This window comes from Salvelinus sp. IW2-2015, linkage group LG13 (assembly GCF_002910315.2).
Source record: "Salvelinus sp. IW2-2015 linkage group LG13, ASM291031v2, whole genome shotgun sequence".
Lineage (NCBI taxonomy): Eukaryota > Metazoa > Chordata > Actinopteri > Salmoniformes > Salmonidae > Salvelinus > Salvelinus sp. IW2-2015.
Window position 1 is genome coordinate 32,342,690 of NC_036853.1, and position 13,406 is coordinate 32,356,095.

Genomic DNA, 13,406 nt, shown 5'->3' on the forward strand with positions numbered 1-13,406 from the left:
TTCCCCATCTCCTCAAAAGTATATCTACCGTTGCGAATGTCAGACTCCACTCTGTGGAGGGGTGACAGGAAGTAACCGTGCCTCATTCTGGTCTGTCATTAGTCAGGTGAACCAGAAAGGACTTGCTGTTGAGATTCAATTCTTTTTAGTGGTCTTCTGGAGCCTTTTCCATGTGCACTCTAGGCAGTATGAGGACAGAGGCATGTGCAGAAACATGCTCAGTGACACACAGGGACAAACTCACACACACACAAACACACACGTTGTGTACACATTGCTGATGTTAAACAAAAATCAGACACGTTCTTGAGGCCTGTGCTAGGTCTGGGGACAAGAAAGTGTGGCAGAAAGTAAACACTTCACTCCTTCAAGTCAGACAGGTGACCCCCAAAATAATTCAGAGTACTCACAATGAACCCAGGCTCCCCTTTCTTTCCTCCTTCACCCTGCTCTCCCTGCAAAGGAGAGAGGGAGAGACATCGAGAGGGAGAGAGAGCGATAGAAAGAAAGAGAGAGACATCTCAGTGAGGCAGCAATAAGATACTTTTAATCGGGTCAAAGTGCACAGAACAAGGTTTTCAGGTAGGTTAAATGAGGACGTACATATATTATTCTTCGGAGGGTGAGAATATGTTTAAAAGAGTGTTTACCTTCGTGCCCTCAGGCCCTGGTTCCCCAAGTGGACCCTCTGCACCCCTCGGCCCCTATGACACGGAAACACAGCTGCTTAGTCGTGTGGTGTGGTGTGTGTGTGTGTGTGTGTGTGTGTGTGTGTGTGTGTGTGTGTGTGTTGTGTGTGTGTGTGTGTGTGGTGTGTGTGGGTGTGTGTGTGTGTGGTGTGTGTGTGTGGTGGTGTGTGTTGTGTGTGTGTGTGTGTGTGTGTGTGTGTGTGTTGTGTGTGTGTGTGTGTGTGTGTGTGGTGTGTGTGTGTGTGTGTGGTGTGTGTGTGTGTGTGTGTGTGTGTGTGTGTTTGTGTGGTGGTGTGTGTGTGGTGTGTGTGTGTGTGTGTGTGTGTGTGTGTTGTGTGTGTGTGTGTGTGTGTGTGTGTGTGTGTGTGTGTGTGTGTGTGTGTGTGTGTGTGTGGTTGTGTGTGTGTTGTGTGTGTTGTGTGTGTGTGTGTGTGTGTGTGTGTGTGTGTGTGTGTGTGGTGTGTGTGTGTGTGTTGTGTGTGTGTGTGTGTGTGTGTGTGTGTGTGTGTTGTGGTGTGTGTGTTGTGTGTTGTTGTGTGTGTGTGTGGTGTGTGGTGTGTGTGTGGTGTGTGTGTGTGTGTGTGTGTGTGTGTGTGTGTGTGTGTGTGTGTGGTGTGTGTGTGGTGTGTGTGTGTGGTGTGTGTGTGTGTGTGTGTGTGTGTGTGTGTGTGTGTGTGTGTGTGTGTGTGTGTGTGTGTGTGTGTGGTGTGTGTGTGTGTGTGTGTGTGTGTGTGTGTGTGTGTGTGTGTGTGTGTGCCCGGGTCTCTATGACACAGAAACAGCATAGTCCTCTCTGTAACCAACTCTGTTTACAAACCACTCAACCATCACATCACACAACGGCACTCGTAAATACAGGCAACACACACACCCACACACACTCACATCTACTTAGTAGTGTACAATATGGGGTATGGGTTTCACCAAATCATCGAGAATGTCTCAATAAAATAATGGGGTGGAGGCAAGAGCAGAGCGAGTATCAAATACATAAGGGCATTGTTGTTGAGAGCAGCATATGGGAGCAGTGTAGTAAACACATGGAATTCCATAGAGACACACAAACAGACGGATCACTTAATATCCACAACCTGGGAGTAATTACCCCCCCCCCCCCCTTCCCAAGCACCAATCCCTCTCTGCAGCCCCAGATAGAGGATGGAGATAGCCATCTTCAAATAAGACCCCTCCAGGCTGCTTTGATGCTGTGCTCTTCCTGTCCTGTCTGATTGGACTGTTGTGTCTGTTCCTCTTTATGTCACTCCCTGAGGTTCTAACATTCCACTCCTGCCTCACAGCTAGGGATTTCCAGCAAACCCCATCTCCCTCTCTCTCTCTCTCCCCCACTCTGTCCTTAATACTTATACATAAAAAGCCACGTTCAGTCTTAAGAAGTGTGTGTGTGTGTGTGTGTGTGCTTTACTGGACTGTGCTGCTCTGTCTGCTTATAGTGGACTGCTAAGCTACACACGACATTTACCTTGGTTCGGGCCAAAGATACGGCGGGAAAATAAGTCAAACAGAGTCGAAATATGTGTTTTCTTACTCATAAAACTATTCAACACAGCTATGTGAGTGAGTGGATATACCGTATGGGTCTCCATCGAACACAGCCAGATGTCCACCTGGCTGTCAAGGCCAAGCAAAATGATAGCAGAGCCACCGCTAGTCAGGCCAATCAAAAGAGAGAAATGCAAGGATAAATTGAATTAGCTGAATTGGAAATTGCTACTTTTTTTTATGTGATCCTAAAGCTGTAGGTTACAGTTGGGTAAATGGCTCATTCAGGTTAGTTAACAAGCACTATTGCAAAAGCCTCGTCCAGTCAGTTATATGGCTTAGCACAGAAGCCTCTGTTCAAGTTCACACACACTTATCATTAATACTAAGTCTTACTCAAATTCAATCCCTGCTTGAATTGGTCAATTGAGTGAGCCAAGTGAGATATCAAAGCCAGAGATAGCCGAGAGATATTACACATTGTGAGGTCAATGAGGACAACTGAAAGAGACAAAGACAGTAGGTCAAGAGGTAAAAGATTATGCGTCATACTGACCTATTGGCCCCTAGCTATTGTCTGTCTGCAGGTAATAGTTTATAGTACTACTGTAGTTCATAGTCCATATATCCAGTTAACTGCCAAAATAAAGGAAATACTTACAGGGCTGGCCTTGGCATAAGCGACATAAGTGGTTGCTTAGGGCCTCCTAAGGGCCCCCCTGTTTTTTAGGAACTCAGTTGCGGTCTCAACTGACTTTTGAGAGYTAGAATAGTAGAATACACTAGGTGCAGTTTCTAAATGTTCTGTCAGTCACTGACAGTCAGTCAATTAGCCCATGTCTGATACAATTCTTTATATTGGTAAATTAATCTAGCCAGCTATCTAATATTAGCAATAATGGGCAAATTACCGAGCGGGCACAAAGGGCACGTGCCCTGACCACCAGGGAGCTCCCATTGATTTTGTAATTCACGCTCACTCAGATATCATATTAGCAAGGCATAAGTCATTGCAAAATGTGTAGAATTGCATGAAATAAGTTACACAATTTTAAGATTTTTCCTCCGCCCCATGGCAAAATGTGTAGAATAGCAGCAAGACGGGGTCCACTAAAATGTTTTGCCTGTGAGGTGGGGTGGCCCACCAACCAAAGAGCTTATGGCCCTCAAAAGGCTAGGGGCGGCTCTGGAGGGATACAGTATTTTATACTTCACCCACACAGGTGTGGTTCCGGAGTTAATTAAGCAATTAACATCCCGTCATGCTTAGGGTCAAGTATAAAATTCCCAGTTGCCCATTATTGTGGTTACCATGGCTAGAAGAAGAGATCTCAGTGACTTTGAAAGAGGGGTCTCAAAGGAGCTAAAGGGTTGTGTGTGTGTGTGTGTGTGTGTGTGTGTGTGTGTGTGTGTGTGTGTATTGTGTGTTTTGGTTGTGTGTGTGTGTGTGTGTGTGGTGTGTGTGTGTGTGTGTGTGTGTGAATGAGTGTCTCATCGATCAGATCTTCAACCCAATTAACACTTATGGGAGATTCTGGAGCTGGGCCTGAGACAGTGTTTTCCATCACCATCAACAAAACACCAAATGATGGAATTTCTCGTGGAAAAATGGTGCCGTAACCTCCAAGAAGTTCCAGACACTTGTCGATATCTATGCCAAGGCCATTGAAAGCTGTTCTTGTCGAATCTATGCCACAGCATAAAGACACTTTATGGTGGTGCTTCCTTTATTTTGGCAGTTACATGTAGTTACTACTGGGCCATATCTACTATTTGACTGCAGTAATATCTTGCATAGTTATGTAAGATCATCAAACGGAGCCATAAAAAATACATTCCTGAGACAAGGTCCATCTTCCCAGACTTAATTGCTTCAGGGATAATAAATCATAGAGAAAGAAGTAAGAGGGTGAAAGTAAAATGTTTCTGTTGGCGTTTCTTTATTTCGGCAGTACCTGTAGTCTAGGACATACAGAGTTCCGCTGTACGTTTCCAGCCTTACTGGGTCACATACTATTCCTAGAATGCACTTTCTCTTTGTCCTACCGTCCACGGTGACATCAGCATTGTAAACGTAACATAAGGAATACGACTCTTCCATCTAGCCAAATTCAAGTGTGCCACATTGTATCACCCAGACTTTGTGTCTTTATAGCTCGGAAGGGTGAACCATAAGAGAAGGCCATACGCAGGGTTAAGATAACAACTGTGAGATTGGCCCCGTGGCGGCGTAGACTGGCAACGACCCGAGCTGTTTCGCTTTGCTGCTGTACAGTACTTTAGCCTGTAGTACACGAGCGATAAACAATGGAGTATACAGCCGTGTATGTTTCTATCAGAACAGATGCTCCCAAAATACCAGAGGGCAATCAAATCATTGCCAACACTACACTTTCCTCATTTACTGTAACGAAACACTCTGGTGTTCTGGTTCTACAAGTTCTGTAGTGTTCTAGATGTAGCGTGTGTTGTGACTCAGCGGAAAGATCAGATATGTCTATTAGCCGTGTCTGTCTATGAAGGGTGATTGAGGAGAACTATAGTATGGCTTAACAAAACAAGAAATGCTACCAACCGCATGGCGACGCAAGTGTGGTTTACAGTAAACACTGAGCATATAGTCAATGGGATGTGTGTGTGTGTGTCATGTGTTTTGAGTGTGTGTCAGCAGAGAAACATTTGTGGGAATCATAGCCTATGTAGGAATGTTTGTACCAAGCTAACATGCTCACATTAGCACAATGTGGGCAAAATGCAGGCTAAAATATTTGCCCCATGTAAGCTATTTTGTTCATCCGCTCCACGTTGGCCCCCAAGGCATTTTCCCAGTGTGGCCAGCTCATATCTGGTGCAGTCCTCACTTTGCCTGAAATAAGCCCTTCATTTCCCAGCAAACATGCCCACATTGGCACGATGTGGGCCACATGCAGGCTAAAATATTTACCCCATTTAGGATTCCCACATTGAGCAGATGAGCCGTATTTAATAGGAATTGATTTATCTATAACGTATTTATTACAATTTAATTTGATGCATATATGGCATATTTTCTAAGCCTTGAAGGTATTTAGGGAATGTGCTAAAGTGTTTCAGATAGACAACCAAGTTGTTAGATACACCACATGTATATTTTTTATAGAAACCATTAACCTTTTACACTCGTGGGATTTGGACTATATGGATAGGGTTAAATTGAAATGTTTCTTACAGAACGTATTGTAACGACCCGGTATTGTGTTCTGTGTTTGTGGGTGTGTTATGGTTCTCATGGCTACTAGCAGGGGTTAAATATGTCAGGACAGATGGAAAGGTTGGGGGGGTATGATGGGTAATACCGCGGGATTTGGAAATGCATAAATAGGGATTACTGTCTCATTGTTCKCTCTCTTCTGTTCGGGCCTTGATCTGTTCATATGAGAGTGACCCTTAACTCAACATGTATAATTGTGTACGTTCGGCATTTAGCGGCGTGGGCTGTGGCCTGAACAATAGCCCAGTTTAGGAATAAACCTGTGTTCTAACCTGTACACCTAGAGTCCGTCTCTTTCCTCTTTAATGACCCAGTCGGGTCATTACAGTATATAAAAAGCAAATGCGTAACTATGGTAGCAATCGAAAAGGAACAGTTTGGAGATTATGTGAAAATTATTAGCCCAAAGACGAGGACAGTTCACCTCACACAAGACTGAATCCAAACATTGTACTTTTGATTTTATGTGCATTTTACATTTACTGTACTTTTCGATGCATTTGTTGATAACAAAATCTGGATACAGACTATTTGTCCTACCTCGGATCTTGCCACTAGCCTATAACTGGTGTCTCCACGTGGCCACACACCTTTCCAAAGTGTGCACAGTTCCTAAGCAATTTCAAAGCATTTTTATGACTGAAAGAAGAGTCTTCAACGTGCTTTTTTTTTTTTAGCTATCTGTGCTATTGCAACACAACCCTGCATCCCCGCTGTTGTTTACGCAATCCCCGGTCCATTATAAATCGTAATCTCGGTCAGGTAGGTATCATTTTAAAGGTTGTTATATTGCCAACATGACTAGAGTTATAAAATACGATAATTTAGTGTTACGCTTTCACAATGGGAACAATTTGATTTGATAATGCAATTCAGGGAAACAGTTAATACTTTTGGTGCGCATAGGAAGCGGTCATGTGTGCATTCAGGTGAGTGTGCCGTGGCGAATTCTCTTCTCAATAGACAAACATAGGCTCATTCTGTTCAGAACAACCCAAGGTATGACGCCGTGTCATATTGTAACTGACATAGTGATCATAAACGTTGACACTGTATATGACATGAGTTTTATGATATGGAAATGTGAAGTGCACATTTGGACTCATGGGTGTTTGGCTTGCTTGTATGACGGTATTTATTATAATCCTCTACATCTCATCTTTCAAAATACATTGTGTCCTCTTAATTTACAGCATTTCCATCAGTCTGACAACAAAACATTAGCTAAACTTGCCCAATTAGCGGGAGGGATTGGACAACTTCTTGTCGCGGTAGGTGCTCAAATTCAGTACAACTGTCAGTCAAACCCATACAGCGCTGTGAAGCGCAGAGCCAGAGCTCTGACGTCATGTAAAACATGTTATTGTAAAGCCACAACGTTCCAATTTAGGTGTTTATCGGCGCCCATATCTGCACTTTTCGACTCGTATACGGGTTTGAGTGCAAAGGGCTACCGTTCTCATATGTCATATGCACTTATTTAAGTATTTTTAAAGACTTAATAATTGGGAGTGTACAAAATCATAACACATTTTAACATCACACAACAGAACACTTCAACTGGAACGACACTCTCAGTAGGTTGCACAAAAGAACTGGCGGCAGGCAGTGTTGCGGTTAAGAGTGTTTTGCCAGTAACCGAAAGCCTGCTGGTTTGAATCCCTAAACTGACTAGGTGAAAAATCTGTCGATGTGCCCTTGAGCAAAGCAATTAACCCTAATTGCTCCTGTAAGTCTATCTGGAAAAGAGTCTCTGCTAAATAACTAAAATGCAAACCATGACCCCAAATATTCTAATGTGCCTCAAACTGGGTGGTGTGGGTTGGGCTGTTGTAAACTAGCCTGTGTTGGGCTTGGTATAGGCTGTCAGGGGTTCTCTAACTTTCTGGCACCGGGAACCCTTTTGTAATAGCAAATTCATCAGGGACCCCCTCATAATTGGAGTGAGATTAAAACAGCAAAGGTTTTAAAGGCCCACTTCTTGGCATCGGATAGGACATTTAGCAGTTTTCAAGCTAATGTTGAGGAATGGGCCTGGAGAACTGTAACCACTCTTAAATTCATAGACAGCTGTGGATGCAATGACTGATATAAAAATGATAGTTTTACCAATGTTTTGAGGCTATACACTGTTTACATTTACATTGTTTACATTGAGCAAAACAAGCTTATATTTTGGGCTCTGATGGAGTACAACAGTTCAACTAAGCTTCTGAGGCATTTATAAATGATGTTCTTCAAGAATCAATAGGTTTAAAAAAAATGGAAGCAGCAACTAATGATTCTAGCTTTAAGAACATACATTGTAGATTAATAATATTACATTGTATTGTATTTTATTTTATTACACCCTCTTAACTTATTCCATGGATCGCTTGGCCTAAATTAGTTTAATCTGTTGTTTTGAGAAATATTCATTTAAAAATGAAACGTAAAAATATCCACTACTGTTCAAAGGTTTGGGGTCACTTAAAAATGTCCTTGTTTTTGAAGGAAAAGCAACAAAAAAAATGTTGTAAATGACTATTGTAGCTGAAAACGGCCGATTTGTTCATGGAATATCTACATAGGCGTACAGAGGCCCATTATCAGCAACCATCACATCCTGTGTTTCAATGGCATGTTGTGTAAACTAATCCAAGTTTATCATTTTAAAAGGCTAATTGATCATTAGAAAACCCTTCTGCAATTATGTTAGCACAGCTGAAAACTGTTGTTCTGATTAAAGAAGCAATAAAACTGGCCTTCTTTAGACTAGTTGAGTATCTGGAGCATCAGCATTTGTGGGTTCGATTACAGGCTCAAAATGGCCAGAAACAAAACTTTCTTCTGAAACTCGTCAGTCTATTCTTGTTCTGAGAAATGAAGGCTAGTCCATTCGAGAAATTGCCAAGAAACTGAAGATCTCGTACAACGCTGTATACTTACCTCCCTTCACAAACCGAGCAAACTGGCTCTAACCAGAATAGAAAGAGTGGAGGCCCCGGTCGCACAAGCTGAGGCAAGAGGACAAGTCATTTAGAGTGTCTAGTTTTGAGAAACAGACGCCTCAACCAAGTCCTCAACTGGCAGCTTCAATTAAATAGTACCCGCAAAAACACCAGTCTCCAATGTCAACAGTGAAGAGGCGACTCCGGGATGCTGGCCCTTCTACCGAGTTGCAACAGAAAAAGCATATGTCAAGACTGGCCAATAAAAAGAAAAAGATTAAGGATGAGCAAAAGAAACACAGACATCTGGACACAGGAAACTCTGGCTAGAAGGCCAGAATCCGGAGTCGCCTCTTCACTGTTGACGTTGAGACTGGGTTTTGCGGGTACTATTTTAAGGGAAACTAGCCCATGCCCACCTTGCTCCCCGAATACCCACATTGTTCCAATGGGGTCATGTTTGGCTGGGTATGGAATGTAATATATCCTGTTTGTGTGCTCGGGTGAGACAGGAGAAGGAGCGATGAGAGAGCAGGAAAGGACTGAGGGATGAAAAATGAAGTGAGAGTGCAGCGGACCACAGTGAAAGTGAGTGCGTGGTGACTGGGCACTCTGCGTCTCTCGTTAGCGTGTCCTCTTTACTTCTCTCTGCTGATATAAATACACATTGATGGAACACTGCAACCGACTGGCCATTGGCACCGACTGGACTGGCTCTGGCACAACCCCACAGTGGTGCCAACCCACATTGGCACCACGGACGAGCAGAGGCACTTACTCTACTACCTAGTCACCGAAGCAGAGTGCCCAGTCACCTCACACCCTCGACACAGTAGTCTAAACCAGTGTTTACCAAATCCTGGTCCTCTAGTACCCCAACAGCACACATTGTTATTGTAACCCTGGACAAGCACACCTGATTCAACCTGACAACTAATCATCAAGCCCTCATTGAGCTGAATGAGTGTTTGTGTTTGTCCAGGGCTATAATAAAAGTGCGTACTGTTGGGGGTACTGGTAGACCAGGGTTGGGAAACACTGGTCTAAACCATCCATCACTTGTGAAAGGAAATGTAGGAGTCAGTAAATGTAGGAATCTACAAGGGAGACGTCTACGACATCCCACTTTAATAAATCTCTACCCACAGACTAGTACAGACACAGTAATCTTCTGTCGAAGTGCCTGCCCATGTAGGGTTACAGTATAGTGAGAAGCCCTCAGTCAACTGATTTAGAGTTAACAACAGTGATACTACTGCTGATAGACAGGATATCTTATGCAGTCTCACACAACAGATCATAAGATTCCATTAGCTTTGATCATGTCAAATATGTCAAGTCCATGGTTGCTATGTACAGTACTGTATCAGTGTACTGTAAGTGCCATACTCCTTTCAGGCCACAAGATGTCTCACCAGCTCGACATTAACGCCTGAGCCCTGTAATCTCTAACTCACTTCTTTACGGTGCTCGTAAAACAATTGTCAGCATCTAATAATGTGATCATAGTCCCAGTGAAAAATAAAGACACACTGTTTAATCACCCTCACCTCTCATCTTCAGATTAACTGTTCTGGGATGAAACGTTACACTGGTGTTTGATGAAGGAAACTCAGGGTTAGGGTTTATGGTTAAATCACGGTTAGGCTCCAGTTGTCCATCATAGCTCACATCGGTACGGATGACTCAAAAGGTAGAACTGAACAGAGGGGGGTAACAGAGTGGATGGGGGCAAAAACAACGCTCTCTTACCCTTCTGCCCTTTGACCCAGGGACCCCTGGTGTACCCCTCTGCCCCTGAGGACCCTGGGATGTCGAGAGGGATGGAAAGAGGCAGGCAGGGGGAGAGTGGACAGAGAGAGAGAGGGCAAGAGAGACAGAGAGAGAGATGGGGAGGGTTGGAGAGAGAGAGAGAGAGAGAGAGAGAGAGAGAGAGAGAGAGAGAGAGAGAGAGAGAGAGAGAGATTGTTATTGAATGTCTTCAAGATAATTCATGACCGTTCAATTCAGTTGCACGGTCACAGGTGAGACGTTATCCAATCAATTACATAGAAATTCAGACTGTTTCTGTTTGAAATGAAGCAGAAGATCATCTACATTACACCAGTTCTTGATCGTACGGTGTGTGATCAGATCGTCCAGCTATGGATGTGGATGCTGCAGAGGATGTTGTATTAAGTCAGAGTGTTTATACGGACTAAATGAGGCTAAATGAGCATCGTCTATCTACTGTATATAAAATGTCTCAACCCCATCCGGTCGCCTACAGACAGTCCACATGAGCAAGAGGAAATAAGCTGCTATACAGTACTGTTTAACAATCAGTCGAGTGAAGAACTGTCTTTACGGAAGGTCAGACTTTAATGTGGGAAAGAGGCTAATTGATAATGAATTACTCAGTGTTAATAGTGCAAATCAAGGAGAAGGAAAAATATAATTCATGACAAATCTTCCCACTCGATTTAAGTATTCATATTAATCCCGCAATTAAAGTGTTTACGATAGCGAGACCAGACATAAAATAGGAATCAGGGGAGTCAATGTGTTTCATCTCTTCACTCAATTAAGTTCATCATTTATATATGTGTCACAAGCCCAACTGGGAAGAGGAAAATATAACTACTCTTCTCCCACACGTGAGCACTCACAGGGAGGGAGGAAGACAGACCCAGAGAGAGAGAGAGAGAGAGAGAGAGAGAGAGAGAGAGAGAGAGCGCCTGAGGGGATGAGGAGGATAGAATAAACCATCCAAACGTTCTATAAAGTGGGATCCAAACACAGTTCATATCCTAGTTAAGTTGATGAAAACTTACAAGTGGGCCTTGCAGACCGACGGGACCGGGACCTCCTGGTAAGCCAGGATACCCCTTGGACCAAAAGAGAAACCACAATAAAGGACAGACAATTAGAGAGAAAAGTGATGTACAGTTGAAGTCGGAAGTTTACATACACTTGAGTTGGAGTCATTAAAACTCGTTTTTCAACCACTCCACAAATTTCTTGTTAACAAACTATAGTTTTGGCAAGTCGGTTAGGACATCTACTTTGAGCATGACACAAGTAATTTTTCCAGCAATTGTTTAGACAGATTATTTCACTTATAATTCACTGTATCACAATTCCAGTGGGTCAGAAGTTTACATACACTAAGTTGACTGTGCCTAAACAGCTTGGACAATTCCAGAAAATGATGTCATGGCTTTAGAATCTTCTGATAAGGCTAATTGACATCATTTGAGTCAATTGGAGTGTACCTGTGGATGTATTTCAAGGCCTACCTTCAAACTCAGAGCCTCTGCTTGACATCATGGGAAAATCAAAAGAAATCTGCCAAGACCTCAGACATTTTTTTTGTAGACCTCCACAAGTCTGGTTCATCCTTGGGAGCAATTTCCAAACGCCTGAAGGTACCACGTTCATCTGTACAAACAATAGTACGCAAGTATAAACACCATGGGACCACGCAGCCGTCATACCGCTCAGGAAGGAGACGCGTTCTGTCTCATAGAGATGAACGTACTTTGGTGCGAAAAGTGCAAATCAATCCCAGAACAACAGCAAAGGACCTTGTGAAGATGCTGGAGGAAACAGGTACAAAAGTATCTACATCCACAGTAAAACGAGTCCTATATTGACATAACATGAAAGTCCGCTCAGCAAGGAAGAAGCCACTGCTCAAAAACCGCCAAAAAAAGCCAGACTACAGTTTTCAACTGCACATGGGGAAAAAGATCGTACTTTTTGGAGAAATGTCTAGAACTGTTTGGCCATAATGACCATGGGAGGCTTGCAAGCCGAAAAACACCATCCCAACCGTGAACTACAGGGGTGGCAGCATCATGTTGTGGGGGTGCTGTACTGCAGGAGGGACTGGTGCACTTCACAAAATAGATGGCATCATGAGGTAGGAAAATTATGTGGATATATTGAAGCAACATTTCAAGACATCAGTCAGGAAGTTAAAGCTTGGTCGCAAATGGGTCTTCCAAATGGACAATGACCCCAAGCATACTTCCAAAGTTGTGGCAAAATGGCTTAAGGAGAACAAAGTCAAGGTATTGGAGTGGCCATCACAAAGCCCTGACCTCAATCCTATAGAAAATTTGTGGGCAGAACTGAAAAAGCGTGTACGAGCAAGGAGGCCTACAAACCTGACTCAGTTACACCAGCTCTGTCAGGAGGAATGGGTCAAAATTCATTCAACTTATTGTGGGAAGCTTGTGGAAGGCTACCCGAAACATTTGACCCAGGGCAATGCTACCAAATACTAGTTGAGTGTATGTAAACTTCTGACACACTGGGAATGTGATTAAATAAATAAAAGCTGAAATAAATCATTCTCTCTAATATTATTCTGACATTTCACATTCTTAAAATAAAGTAGTGATCCTAACTGACCTAAAACAGGGAATTTGTACTAGGATTAAATGTCAGGAATTGTGAAAAACTGAGTTTAAATGTATTTGGATAAGGTGTATGTAAACTTCCGACTTCAACTATATGTGCAGAAATACATATGCAAAGAAAGATGTTAATTCTAGTGAACTGGGGCCATGTAATTTTCCCTTGATTTATTGAGAAGCGTCTCCCCTTCAGCGCACTAAGCTCAGAGAGTGTCACAACAAGAGAAAAGAACAGGACCACGACTTCTGGTTAGTACAGGGAGCAGTGTGTGTCCAACGTTGTACAGAAGTATGGCAACAGTCAACTAACAGAAAATTGCTGAGCTCAGCAAGAAAATCTTTAAAGAGAAACTCTATCCCATCTTCTCAAAACAAAAGAATGTTAGAAAAGGAGGTTGACATCAACACTGAATTATTCCTGAAGCCCTTGACTTTGTGGTTCTGCTCCTCTGAAGTGTGGCTGTGTTACAGGACAGGAAGATTTGGCCAGGGCCACCATCACTTATACGACAGACAGAATGGGCTGCAGCCAGCCAGCCAGGGAGCCAGCCAGGGAGCCAGCCAGCCAGGCAGGCAGGGAGCACAGGAAAGGGGACCATATCCACAAACCTGGACCTGTCTGTCTATCTGTCCA

The 13,406-nt window shown here is 43.3% G+C and overlaps 1 protein-coding gene across 1 annotated transcript in view; it reads right to left on the reverse strand.

Moving 5' to 3' along the window:
• LOC111971228 (collagen alpha-1(XXIV) chain-like) overlaps positions 1–13,406 on the reverse strand; it is a 180,747-nt gene that overhangs the window by 53,264 nt on the left and 114,077 nt on the right. Inside the window, exons 26-29 of the mRNA XM_070445997.1 lie at positions 11,183–11,236; positions 10,122–10,175; positions 651–704; positions 411–455 (exon numbers count right to left, since the gene is read on the reverse strand). Of these exons, the coding sequence (XP_070302098.1) occupies positions 411–455; positions 651–704; positions 10,122–10,175; positions 11,183–11,236 (207 nt within the window). The remainder of the gene's footprint in view (positions 1–410; positions 456–650; positions 705–10,121; positions 10,176–11,182; positions 11,237–13,406) is intronic.